The sequence below is a fragment of the Haliaeetus albicilla genome, chromosome 12 (assembly GCF_947461875.1).
Source record: "Haliaeetus albicilla chromosome 12, bHalAlb1.1, whole genome shotgun sequence".
In the NCBI taxonomy this organism is placed as follows: domain Eukaryota; kingdom Metazoa; phylum Chordata; class Aves; order Accipitriformes; family Accipitridae; genus Haliaeetus; species Haliaeetus albicilla.
Window position 1 is genome coordinate 36073788 of NC_091494.1, and position 12683 is coordinate 36086470.

At 49.6% G+C, this 12683-nt stretch overlaps 2 protein-coding genes across 8 annotated transcripts in view; one reads left to right on the forward strand and one right to left on the reverse strand.

Moving 5' to 3' along the window:
• Nucleotides 1–6233, reverse strand: part of TMEM104 (transmembrane protein 104) — a 45099-nt gene extending 38866 nt beyond the window's left edge. For 2 of the 5 annotated variants that reach the window (XM_069799125.1, XM_069799122.1), the window contains exons 1-4: nt 6147–6233; nt 4649–4773; nt 2525–2646; nt 879–960 (exon numbers count right to left, since the gene is read on the reverse strand). In XM_069799125.1, coding sequence (XP_069655226.1) covers nt 879–960; nt 2525–2646; nt 4649–4693 — 249 coding nt within the window. In that variant the 5' untranslated portion in view covers nt 4694–4773; nt 6147–6233. Of the gene's footprint in view, nt 1–872; nt 961–2524; nt 2647–4648; nt 4774–5270; nt 5497–6146 lie in introns of those variants that run through there. The other 3 variants (XM_069799123.1, XM_069799126.1, XM_069799124.1) reach the window with 3 other exon arrangements.
• A 185-nt stretch (nt 6234–6418) lies between these two features.
• On the forward strand, nt 6419–11131 carry NAT9 (N-acetyltransferase 9). Of its 3 annotated transcripts, none has more exons than XM_069799130.1 (7): nt 6419–6479; nt 6859–6945; nt 7718–7827; nt 8752–8892; nt 9116–9175; nt 9362–9456; nt 9543–11131. In XM_069799130.1, exons 2-7 carry the CDS (start codon nt 6869–6871, stop codon nt 9687–9689), a joined length of 630 nt encoding a protein of 209 aa, XP_069655231.1. In that variant the 5' UTR covers nt 6419–6479; nt 6859–6868; the 3' UTR covers nt 9690–11131. The 3 variants fall into 3 exon arrangements, with proteins under 3 accessions (XP_069655231.1, XP_069655232.1, XP_069655230.1); XM_069799131.1 differs by having other exon boundaries at nt 6451–6479; nt 6864–6945; XM_069799129.1 differs by lacking the exons at nt 6419–6479; nt 8752–8892 and having other exon boundaries at nt 6845–6945.
• The last annotated feature ends 1552 nt before the right edge of the window (nt 11132–12683 follow it).

Sequence of the window (12683 nt, forward strand, 5' to 3'; positions counted from 1 at the left end):
TGACATGGTCTCACTTCCAGAAACTCAAAGAAAGGTCCCAAACACAGGCGGGCAGGACATGCAAGCAAAGGCAATACCAGGGAGCCCTTGGCTCAGGATGCTGTGGAGAGCAGAAGAGGGCACTAGCAGAGCAGGCTGCATTGAGTGATAGGCTCTGCTGTCCTAGCCTAGGTCATGCACACAGCAACAGTATCCAATTCATGTAGTGATACGTGGCATAAGGAAGTTAGAAACTTCGTGCAGCTCTGCAGAGTTGCAGAACTGGTAGGAAAAAGAAATATCCAAACATATATAGTCTTAGCTGGTCAGAGCAGCCAGGTCTAGCTCCCAACTCCAACCCATAACATATAGGTAGGGATCTAAATCAGTGCAAACAATTACACCTCGCACTGATCCAGAAAAGCCACTAAAGCCAGGATCCAAAAAGCCACAAGTAAGTTTTACAGCAGGGACATACTTCAGGACTGTTCACTCCCTGGGATACAGACTGAATGACAGCAAGGACATACCAGCCTGTCCCAGTTAAATGACCTGAGATCAGCAAGGATTTATAGACCTCAGCACACTCCAAATGGCACCAATATATTGGCTGCCACCTCTCCACATTCACTGAGCAGCGCTTCCAGGCAAGGAGAGCGCAACCAGTAAGAAATGTGAACAGCACAAGAGATTTTTCAAACCAGGAGCAGAAAATCCTGTCTTTAATGAGCAACTCCACGGGGAACTAACAGACATATTTTATATGGCAAAGTTAAGTACAGTAGAAATTTATTCCTTTAGAGTTACTAATGAGGCAAGGCAAAGATGGAGAGGAATCTCAGGCAAGTCCTACCGGATAAAAAGACAAGAGAAGATGGAAGATTAAGCCCCACACAAACCTTGCGTTTTTCCATTCTCTTCCATCGTAGCTGGGCATTTGCAGCAGCCATGGCTTCCACCACAAAGGTCGTAGTCATATAGCTAGAGTGAGAAATTCAATTGATATCAATAATAGTCAAGAACTGTCATTGAAGTGAGATGGAGAATTATTCCCATCTGTTTGTTTGCAGGAGCAAACAAACAAACGAGAAGAACCCTTTAACCAGCTACACACACACACACTGTGTTTTTTGGCACAGTGTTTCATCTCAGTTTGCTGCTCCTTTCTGTTCTTGAGATTAAGGTGTTCAAGCAGACCACAAAATGCAGTAAAATATAACGTGCCTTCAGACATAAGAAGACACTTTAGATATCTGGAAGGCACCTCTCCAGCGTTTCTGTGGGTTGAAGGCGGCAAGAGGCCTTCCCCCTTTGTTAGAAAGCAAGCTTCCTTCCTCTTTTTAGGGCCTAGGATGAACACAGTACTATTCTGAAGCTTAACTATTAGGGCCTGTGGCAAAGGTACTATGGTCCCTTAAAGAATCTGTGTCTTCTTAGTTTAATCCAGTGCAGTTTTGGTACGCAGGTTTGGTGTTTTGTGCTCTTCTGCTGACCTTGAAGAATTGCCTGCTGGTGCTGAGTTTCATACATTGAATTTATGCTTTTAAACTAATGTATCTAAAAGGAACTGCTTCCAAAGCTCCCAGTGACTGGTACTCCCACAGTTTACATTTTATCAAGCCTTTGCAGCATACAGCTTTGAGGTGGAGAACTTAAAAGCATTACTACAGTCAGTACTGACCATATAGTACCTCTATATAGCAGCACCTAATAGATCCGAAAAGGACTGCCTCCAAATCAAGGGCACATTCAGCCTGACAGCGCTGGTTACTGACAAGAAAGGAACTTCTAAATTCCATTCTTACAAGTGGCAGGAGGGGATTTTGTTTTATTTTATTTTAAAACCAAGCAAGAAACAAGCAGGGATTCACGGCCCGTCAGAAGATGGCAATTCTATTAATAACTACTTTGACATCAGTGCTGTATCAACAGCCTTCGGCTCCACCTGCTGCTCCAGCAGGGAGACATCTGGGCAGAAGCTCATGGCGAGCCAGAGTGAAAAATCATGAGACCAGCTCCAAGGTCTTGAACAGCAAAGGTGTGGGGGGGAATAAAATAGGCCCACTATACAGTAATTTGTTTTCCTGACACTCTTGCAGCTGCCCAGAGCATTGCCAAAAGCCAAGAGAAAGCTAACACAACAGGTCTGCATCACATCTGCAAGTCACAAAGCAGAGAAATGACCCCATGTCACCTGTGATCCGGTTAGTGTTTGGGGAACTGATCTGTGACAGAGGCAAGCATGGGATGTACCCACAGTGAGGAGAGTGGCAAAAAGGGAGCTGGGAGAAAGGTCCCAGAAGGCTCTGGACTGGAGAAAAAGTCTTTCCCATCAGTCAGGAAATGGGATGTAGCACCATATTGCAGGCAGTCAGAAAATGCATCCATCCAAATAAGGTCCACAGGCAACACAACTGCAGAGAGCAATGCTCAAGCAGCAGAGGGACAGGATCACTCAGAACGGCAACGAAAATCTCAGTACTGTCCTTACAGCACTACCCAACTGAACCCCCCAATCCCCTAAAGACACATACTCATGTCCTACCTCATAAATCCCAGGAACATTAGGAGAACAAGGCTGACGAGCCACCCTGCTGTCGCAAAGGCCTTCGGCATGGTTAGGGCTCCTGTTCCAACGATGAGGTTGAACATGTAAACCAGACCAACCTGCAATCATCCACATAATCCAACATGAGAGTTTGCAGCTGTGCCAGAGATCATCCAAGACACCTCACATACAAGCTGATTTAAATGGAGAGAGCCATCTTTAAGCAAGCAGGGTGGGAGCAAGCCCATGCTAGAAATAAATATAGGCGGGGACTGATAACCAAAGAGAACAAAGTGAGTGTCAGCACATTTCTGGAGAAACTGATATTCCTCTCCATTTTTCTAATTATTTTTAATATTTTTTTTTCTTCTAACTTTTAAAGTTAGAAAGCATGTGAGCTTTTTGTTTGTTTGTTTTCAAATCCACTGCCTTCTACCAGAAGGGTCTACACTGTGGGTTGGGGTCTCTCCTTGTTTTCTGACGTGAACCTAAGTAGTTATGACTATATACATAAGTTACCTTTCAGAATCTCTTGTTCTTCTTTATTCATAGGTCAAGCAGGAAATACCCAAACAGAATTCCAATTCAAAGCCTGCTTGCCATTTTACCAATAAGCAGCTGAGCACATTCTGAAGAAGGGATTTTACTTCTGGAAGGGAAAGCATTTTATCCTCTCTGGCAATGAGCTTTTTTCTGCCCAGGGGCAAAAGATAACTGTGCACCTGGACAGGACTCCCCCCCAGACTATAAATTTAGCTGAACTCAAGATCAAAAACTGCTCCAAAGTGTTTTGGTTTTTTTTATATAGGTCAGAGTCTCTCCAGAGGACAGCCAGTAAAGAACTGTGTATGAGTACACTTTTCTGGGTGTGGAGCATTTAATATCGGGAGAACTATTCCCCAGAGACCCTGTGAACACTCCTGCCCTTCATTCATTGCCATACACACAGCAAATTCATCTTTTGACAAATCTCCCAGAACAACAACAACAAAAAAATCAGCCACTGCAGCTTGCAGGAAAGTTCTTTTAATTCAGCTGGCAGAGCTGTCATTCCCTGAGCACAACTCAAGTGCCCAGGGCCATGACTTACTCATCAGTGAAGGACTCTTGAAAAAAACACCTCAGGTGATTTTCCTTGACTTTGGTCAAGTAGACAGAGCTAAGACTGCTGCCCATGTGTTCAGTCTGGCTAGACATCTTCAGGGAAAGAGGAGGGAGTCATAGCCTTTGAGATTAGACTCTAGGAAATTCATGCAACACTAACACAACGATGTAAGAGCAGGTGACACTAATCCTTTAGGGTCCAAACGTCCCAGTTACTGTCTTGTTCTCTGTTTTCTCAGTTGTGACCTACTTCTGCAGCCTAATATCCAGTTCTTCTAAATTCAGTCATTAACATGGAGATGAAAGTTTTAAAGCATTTGAAAGCCAACACACAGATTGCAGGACTGGTTCTCTATTTAGTGAGTTCACTCCAGGGAAAAAAAAAAAGTTTGCAACGCGCTGTTTTTAAGGATTGACACTAAATAAACACTTGTGGCTATGAAAACCAGTATTTCCAGTAACACAGGAAAGCACTAATTGGCTCTGCAGTTTCACAGGACACCACATTACAAGGAAGAAACATCTTGGTTACTGCTTTTAGGTGAAGTGGTTTAAAACAAATTACTACAACATCTACAAATAAGTAAACTTTAAGCAATTCAGGGCAAAACATTATATAAAGTAAAAAAAGAGAAGCAAAGTGGGATAATTTCAATGTCACTATCCCCCCTGTTTATGCTGTCTTCATGTGACAATTTAAGTTGACAAAAACATTAACAAAATGCAAGAAAAGTGGGTAGCAGGATGCAAGAGCTGATATGGGGCATGAAGCTCTTTTTACCACTTTTAGAACCATACCTTAAGCAGATATTGTCCCTTTACATTATATAAAGTGATCTGCGATGTAAAAAAACCCCAACAACTACAAGTACTAAGCATTTTTAAGTACCTTTGACCTCCATCATCTCTTGAAACACTGAGGTTTTGCCCATGGGGAAGTAGGAAATGAAAACACAATGTTGAGGGAAGAGGATTTTGAAAAGACTTGCCAGCAAAACCACAAACAGCAGTACTTACATAAGGAGAGTAAAGCTCTCCTGTATCAGTAATGCCCCCAGCCATGTTGAAGATGGTGGGGAGGCTTCAAGCAAAGCGAGGAGGGTGTTTTCAAGAGGGTGTTTTCAACTTCTACTGCCTTTAACCTAGGGAAACATTATAAAGTTGCGTTAGCTTTGTTGGAAAGAAGAGGAACTCATGAGTCAGCTTTTGCACATTGGTCTTCTAATATTTGAACAAAAGAGGATTTCAGCAGGACCTCGCACTTCGGACAGATATACCCCACTCACCAGCACCACTTGGTTCAATTTGAAAAGTACTTGTACCTGTTAAACTAGTTTAAAAGTAACCAAAAAGCCCTGCCCTTTCACAGCATGTGATGACAAACTTCACCTTCCCCAAACAGCCAGAGGGGCCATTTCAGACACTAAAACCTCAAGAGGAAGAATGCCTGCCTCGAGGATGATCTCATACCGCTGTTTGTCATGCAGCTACTACTCTAAGTAAGCACGTGCCTCCTGCAAATGAAAGCAGCAAAAAAACAGCCTACAATCTCTCCTCATCATCTCAAGTATAGAAACAAGTAGACAAATGAAAATACTGGACCTATGAAAAACACCCCAAGATGTTTTGTTACACATACCAAGGTTTCCAAAGCATAAGTATTTGGGGAGCTTCACATTGTCTTCAAAAAACTACATGGGGAGGGGAGAACCCAAGCCTTCCAAAAGGTTTCGCAGTCAATAAACAATTAGCCATAGTTGAATTGAAGAGCTTTATCAAATTCCTCTTACTTCTCTAGATGCTCCTACGTAGCCACACCAACTGGGACAAATCATCAGCATGAACTTCACAAGCTAAGAGCACTACTAAAAAACACCAAACAGCTCATAAACTTACAGACACACGCTAGATGACAGGCAGCACAGCTCACTGTGGTCATAACTAGACCGGCTCTCAGAAGAAGAGGCCAAATATCTTTTACAGCAGACCTCGACTCCAGTCCCTGAAGCCAAGCTTAGCAAACCAAAAGAAAGCAGCAAGACCACGGGCCCGCTAACAGTCAAGACACCTCCGGGACACGGCTGGGGAAAGCGTGCTCATGCAGGGCACCCACCCCAGCCCGGGACAGGCCCTACCCCAGGGCCCGGAGCCTACCGAGGCCTCCAGAGCTGCCCGGCCCTGCTGCTTCCCGGCTCCCCCCGCGCCTGCCCCCCAGCTGGCAATGCTGCTCGCCCAACCTGCCCTCCCCGGGGAAACACCCCCCGCCCCACAGAAGCCCCACAGAAGCCCCCTACAACCCCGAGAGTCCCCTCCCCCCCGCCAGGGCCTTGTCGCTCCAGTTCGGCACTGCCCCACACCGGGACCCTCCCCAGGCCTCACCCCGCGCCCCCGCCTATGGGACCCCTTCCCCAGGCCTCACCCCACACTCTCCCTCACAGAAAAGCTCCCCAGAGCCCACCTATGAGCCCAGACCCACCCCCCCCCTCACCTCGCACCGGGACCCCCGGTCCCTCACCGGCGGCGGCTCGTGCCGGCGGCCCCGCCTCCTTCATCGCGGGCCACTGACGGCGCACGCGCCGCCCAACGGCGACCTTCCGCGCACGTGACCGGCTTCCCGGGCGGGGGCGGGGGCGGGGGCGGGGTGAATGAGCCGACCGCGATTGGGCGCCGGAGTCGCGTGCGCGTCGGCGGGGCGGGGAAGGGCTAGGGGCGGGGCAGGGGCGGGACGGGGCAGGGCTAGGGGCGGGGAAGGGGCGGGGCTATAACGGGGCGGGGCGATGACGCAAGCACTGTTCGGGGCGGGGAGGAGGGTGAGCCTCTGCGCATGCGCGGAAGGGCGACGCGGCAGGTAGTCGTTTCCTCACGGTCTCGGGGCTCCCCTCAGGCTCCGATCCTCTCCCCGCCCGGGCCCCGGCTCTCCCCTCAGGCCCGCGTTGTGTCGGAGCAGGGGATCGCCACCACCGCCTGGGTCATGAGGCGTTCAGTGGCCCCTGTCAGGGCAGACCCCCGGCCGCTGTTGGGCCTCCGAGGGCACTCGGCACCGACAGAGCCCTGCCCCGGGTCGGGGGGAGCAGGGGGGACGCGGGAAGGTTGCTGTGAGGGGGATTGGGAGGAGCTGGGGTCTGTCTGCACAGTGAGAGGGGCTGCCGAAGGGCTCCAAGGGGTCCCGTCCCATTCCTTGGCCTCGCTGGAGACACGGAGTGGGGTGTTGGGTCTCTCTCTCTCAGCACAGAGGCCATGAAGATTAACCAGAACACTGTGCTGCAAGGAAAGAGGGTGACCCTGGTGCCATACACTTCTGCACATGTGCCCCGGTACGTGGCTCGTGTCCTCTGATAGTCTAGGCTGTCTGGCTCGCTTCTCTTTTTAAAAGGAGTGTGGTGTTCGGAAAGGGTGCTGGCTTGACAACTGCAGGGCCCTCTTCCCCCTGGGAACCACACAGCAGAAAGAGCACTCATAGAAAGGCGATCAGTTTTGCGACAGACATCCCTGGCAGGTCTGTGCTCTTTGCCAGGTCTGCTGACAAAGAGAACGTCACCTGTGCCGCTCTGTACCCACGGAAGGGGAAATACCTGGCTGTGAGTGAGCCGCCAACAGTTCTCTTGTTAATTGATCTCTTTCCCTATTGACAGTGGAAGAGCAAAACTTCAATGTGCAAAGCCAGATGGATGTTTGATAAATTGGAAGCAGGCGTGCAGGCAGTTTGTAAAGTGCTGGCCTGGCCAGCTGCAGCCTCAACACAAAGATGCCAGTATTAGTCTTTTTGTCAGTGTCCAGGAGATGCTGTATCAATCTCAGTCGGGATGAAATGTGCCGGAACTCAATACTCAGTACTTTTAAAAACATCAAGTTTGCACCGGGCAGTCTTCAGACAAAGCTACAGGATGGACAAACTTGTTAAATTTCCATGGAGAACACCGATTCCTGTGTTAGATAAGGGAGGGAGGCTTGTGGATATTTTCAGTTGATAAGTATGCTAGTGTTTCCAGAACTGTTTTCTGACAGCCTGATCCTCCAAGCACTTGTGGAAATCAGGCTCTGATGCTGTAGCTCAGGCAGTGATCTGGTTCTGGGTCCCGTTGTCAGGTACCACAAGTGGATGCAGTCAGAGGAGCTGCAGCGCCTGACCGCCTCTGAACCACTCAGCCTGGAGCAGGAGTATGAGATGCAGCGCAGCTGGCGGGACGATGCAGACAGTGAGGATCTTAATCATTTTCTAAGGGTGGGTGGGAGTGGTGAGCAGGTCCCTTCTGTCCTGTAAAGGACCCACAGTGGGCTGAGAGCGCCTGGTGAGTGGGCTCTACTTGCTGAAGCAGATGGGATGTGAGACCTTGTGCAACAGTAGCTTCAGACTGGCTTTCTGTTTACAGCTGGTATATGCTATGGGAAGTAGAGAATGTCCAGGGCTGTTGGTGTCCTTTTTATGCAGTTTTTCAAAGATTACAGTGATTTACTTCCCACAGCATTATGTGCTGAGCTGCTCCTGCACAGTCAACGCTCCCCAGGTCTGACTGTCATAAAAAAGCTGGAAGGGGGTTGTATTTTTCCTTGAGAAATCGAATTACTTTACCTGGTCGAGGTGTGCTGACTGAATTTGTTCCCTGGCTCTCCTGCAGGTAATGAATCACTGCCCATAAAAGCCTGGTAGAAATATATGGAGCTGCAAAATACTGAGGCTAGCAAAGACCTCAGTCTGGAACATTTGTCTTAGCTGGCATTAAAAGCCTTACTAAAAACAAAAATAATATGGACTAGGTGAATCACTAGGTCTCAGTCTCTTGTGCACCAAACAATTCTTTGCCCAAACTTGCTGCAGAGTGAGACAAGGCAGGGAGACCTCAGTCATGGGATGAAAGTTTTAATGCACCTTAAATAGGCTGTTTCTAGTCTTGGTGTCTATGTCACCCTCACAACAGGTTTTTCAGAATATTTCTTATATTTCTAGGGATAGGACCAGGCACACTGTGCATAGGAGGCCTAATTATTAGCTCTTCCTCACTGTTAACATGTGGAAACTGTTGTTCCTCTGTCCATTGCATGCCTTGAATTTCATCCTTCAGTAATTTGTGAATAATTCTCAGCGTGCCCTGAAAATGCTGCTACACTTTTGTTTTCCCCAGAGTGCACCTTCATTGTGCTGGACACAGAGCGGTGGTCTGGGCAGGCGTGTGCGGATGAGGACTGCATGGTGGGGGATGTGAATCTCTTCCTCACTGATGCTGAGGATCCGACTTTGGGCGAGATTGAAATTATGATTGCAGGTCAAGTTCTGCTTCGTAGCTTGGACTTTTGTTGCTGTGGCTAAAGCCAGCTGCAGACAGATGTTACGTACAGCAGCTTTTTATTCTCATTGCTTTACCATGGCTGTTCAGTCCTGCTCAGCATCCTTTGCTGGTCCAGGTCACAGTCTCTTCTGAAAAGTGTCTGGCCTGGCTGATTTGTCTCACGTAACTGGATGCTGTCTTCTGTGGCTGTCTCTTTCAGAGCCCAGCTACCGAGGCAGAGGGTTTGGCAAGGAGGCAACTCTGATGATGATGTCCTATGGTAAGGGTGGCTTTGTGCAAGGGAACGGGAGTACGGTTGGGATGCGATCTAGAAGCACGTATTCCCAGTGATACAGACAGGGTAGTAAGGGATGCATCTGTCCCAGAAATTGGGAGTCCTGTGCTTTCATAGATGTGGCAGCCAAGCAGGTAATAGAAATGCTTCTCTTTCTGGTTTCTTTTGCAGGAGTGAGAAACCTGGGGATCACCAAATTTGAGGCTAAGATTGGTCAGGAAAATGAAGCCAGTATCTGCATGTTCAAAAAGCTTCATTTCAAGGAGGTGCGGTAACAGCCCGTCTTCTACCCAGAGAACGTGAGCAGCGTTTGCCCTGTGACTGGGATTGAGCTGCTTTTCCTCTGATACAGGTTGCTGTGAACAGTGTTTTCCAAGAGGTGACGTTGAGGCTGGATGTCAGTGACCAGGAGAGACGATGGCTCCTGGAACAGACAGACCACGTGGAGGAGAAGAGCTATGTTGAACTGAAGCTGCCAGCTGGGGTGCTGGAGACTTGACAGACACATCCAGTCACAGGCCTGGTTTCCAGGGAGGAGTTGGACGCTGTTGTGAGCTCTGGGTGTGGAGGACATCAGTGAGCCAACACTGCACTTAACTGTTTTCATCTGTCTCTTTTGGTTACTTTGTCATCTTGTCAGCTTTGCACCTTGTTGCATCAGCCAGGATTACTGCCTGAAATTTGGACCTGGAGAGCAGCCATTAATTCACAGGCTTGACTAGGAATGACTATAACCTTAACATGCTGTTCCAGCAGAGCCTAAAATCACCAGCAGTTAATTGATTCCTGGTGTGACCAGTTTCTGGACAAGCAGCACCCACTGTTCCTTCTTCCACTGCCCTTAGAGCAGGATTCAGCAATTTGGTAGAGGCAGTCTCAGTGCACTGGTAGCTCAGTCTGTTTCCTCCTGAATAAAAAAACCTGACAAAAATCTGAGGTTTCCCCAGAGCTATCTGGGAGCAGTGGGACTCGGCTGCTCGCTTTGTCTGGTGAGAGGGTGGTTAGAAGTTGTAAAGAACAGCAGAGACTCTTTGAACCCTATTTTCTGGGGTGTAGTGGGTTGCAGGGGGGGCATTGCTGGGTCCTGGAAGTGAGAGGCCCAGGTGTGGTGGGTGAGCACAACCAAGAGCAAGTTAACACAATGAAAATTACTGATACCAGCCAACCAAGACTAGAGCAGAGCCTCGCCACAATCACTGCGTAATGGGGGGACTGGCACCTGCAGGAGGCTGCTGAGACAAAACCCCATGAATTTCAGGGCCATGCTTTGGACCTGGAAACCTCAGGTCACCCGTGAAGGAATATTACACTTCATTTTGTACCAGGCTGCTTTTATGAAAGCGAGGAGGAGGAGAACACAACTGAAAGGAGATGGAATAGTGATCCCCGGCTTCAGGGAGCTCAGGGCTTGCTCTGCTGAGCCTGGAGGCTCTGTTCACTGCTCTCCAGTAAGCTGAATGGGGGGAAGTATACCTCTTACCCGGGGCAGATATATTTAGGGCAGTAACCAGCCAGCAGGCCTCCACTGTGATATAGCGGAGATCTGTCGCTGAAGAAGAGGCACTTGCCTGACTCCCACTGGACAGACATTTTAATGCAGTTATTTAGCCTGACCTTTCCTGCCCTACGCAGCATGCTCTCCACAGCAGGGAAGCTTGCTAAGAGGAGAGGACAGAAGGTAAGGAGGATAACTGATGCTCCTTTGCGTTTTCCCACTGTAATAGCAGCCGTAATGCCTAATTCTAGACCAGAAATTATTTGTTCCAATTACGCAGTGTCAGGTAATAGCTTTCAGATTTGCCCAGGAATGGTTTTATCAGAGATTGGTAGACTGTGGAATTTTTAGTATTGCTGTGCCTGTATTTTTAGGGCCTGGAGGTTTTAGTTTTCCAATTTTAGTTCATTTAAATACATCATTCCTGTGACTAATATTAAAACCCAGTGCAGGCATCGTGTATCGTGGTATTTTAAACAACAAGTATTTAGCATGGATTTAGTTGTAGCAAAAGATTTGTGCGGTAATAAAGTGAAGAGCAGCTCTGCTTCCTGCTGGGATTACCATGACAAGGGCTACTAATCCTTATGCTCTTCGTCACCTGCTGCAGGCAGGAATGGATTCTGTCCCCCAGAACAAGATTTGCAGAACCTGCCAGGTGAACTGCTGGCTCTGTGCTCCTTCCATGGGACATTTCATCCCTCTGCCAGAGAAGCAAGGTCAGACTGGCAGGAGACATGTAGCTGAGGTGGGATTTGCTCCCCTAAAAAGTGAAAAACATGGGAAAAATAATTTCTTTTAACCTCTGCCGCCAGGTGGGGGGCACAGTGAAACCATGCTGCCCTCCGGCCCCACCACAGCTCCCTGTGCCTGGCTGGTTGCTCCGGCGCCAGCGAGTGCCCCGCTTGGCATCCCCAGTCCCCCGGCAACGCCGGCACACTCCCCCGCCTCCATGGGCGGCTGGGAAAAGCCTTTGCCCTGGCAACCCGAAACAAAGTTGGGTCTGTCCTGCAGCCACAGCCCTCCCCCAGGCTGGGGGGGGTCCCAGCGGGGCTCAACCGGGGTTCCCACAGAGAACCAGTCCCCAGGCTGCTCCGACTGGGTGAAGAGGCAAAAGATGCTCCTGGTACCTGCCGGGTACCCCTGCTCCTGCCCTGCATGGGCAGCCCCAGCCCATGGCATCGCACCACGTCCCAGGCAGGGACACCCTGCTTGTCCCAAGGGGGTGAGGGTGGGAAAGGAGGGGACAGGGGCTCACCTTCACTCAGCAGCACTGCCACAGAGGACACAACTTCGGAGAATGAGGCAGGTTGAAACAGGCTACCCCAGCTTACAGCTTACTGTGCATCCCCCGCAGATGTGGTGGCACTTTGTCACTTGGTTGTCATTTGAGCTGCAGACCTCTGTGACCACTCCTCTGCTCAGGTAGAGGAGCTTGTCTGGGGGTTTGGAGCACGAAAAAAGAGTGTGCAGAAGAGGAGGAAGCAAAGATGCCAGGCAGGGGCTGGGGCTGCAGGTGCACAGCACGCCATGGCCCCTGCTGAGAGCACAGCCCTGCCTTGTCCCTGGGAGCTGCCATCCCACCCTCCCCGGTCCAGCTGAGCTGCCACCAGACTGGCCCTGCTAAGCCACCCAGGCACAGCATGCTCCTGCACTCACCCGCTGCAGCAGGAGGGCTTCGCTTGGCCATGTATAAGCTGCCCCACATGGGCTTAAAATTAGCCTCGGGGACATCCTAGCCCCACCACGCTGTACCCCCAGCCCCTTCCAGCCACGACACCATCACCAACCCCATGTTGAAACACCTCTCTGCCCTGCTTTCCTCTGCTTCACTCCCCAGACAGGGCTAAGATCCAGCAATTTAGAGGGACAAGCAAACCCTCACCCCACCAATCCCCCCCTGCCTTCCCCCAACCCAAGATGCAACCCTGGGGCTCAGGCTCACTCCAAACCCCCCCAGAGGGGCTGGAGGCAGATTTGGGCTGCCCCCAGCAGAGC

Coding starts and splice junctions, on each gene's coding strand:
- NAT9 (XM_069799130.1), top strand. CDS start 6,869: ATGAAGATTAACCAGAACACTGTGCTGCAAGGAAAGAGGGTGACCCTG. Junction 6,946..7,717: donor ACTTCTGCACATGTGCCCCG/GTACGTGGCTCG, acceptor TCCCGTTGTCAG/GTACCACAAGTGGATGCAGT. Junction 9,457..9,542: donor AAAAGCTTCATTTCAAGGAG/GTGCGGTAACAG, acceptor CCTCTGATACAG/GTTGCTGTGAACAGTGTTTT.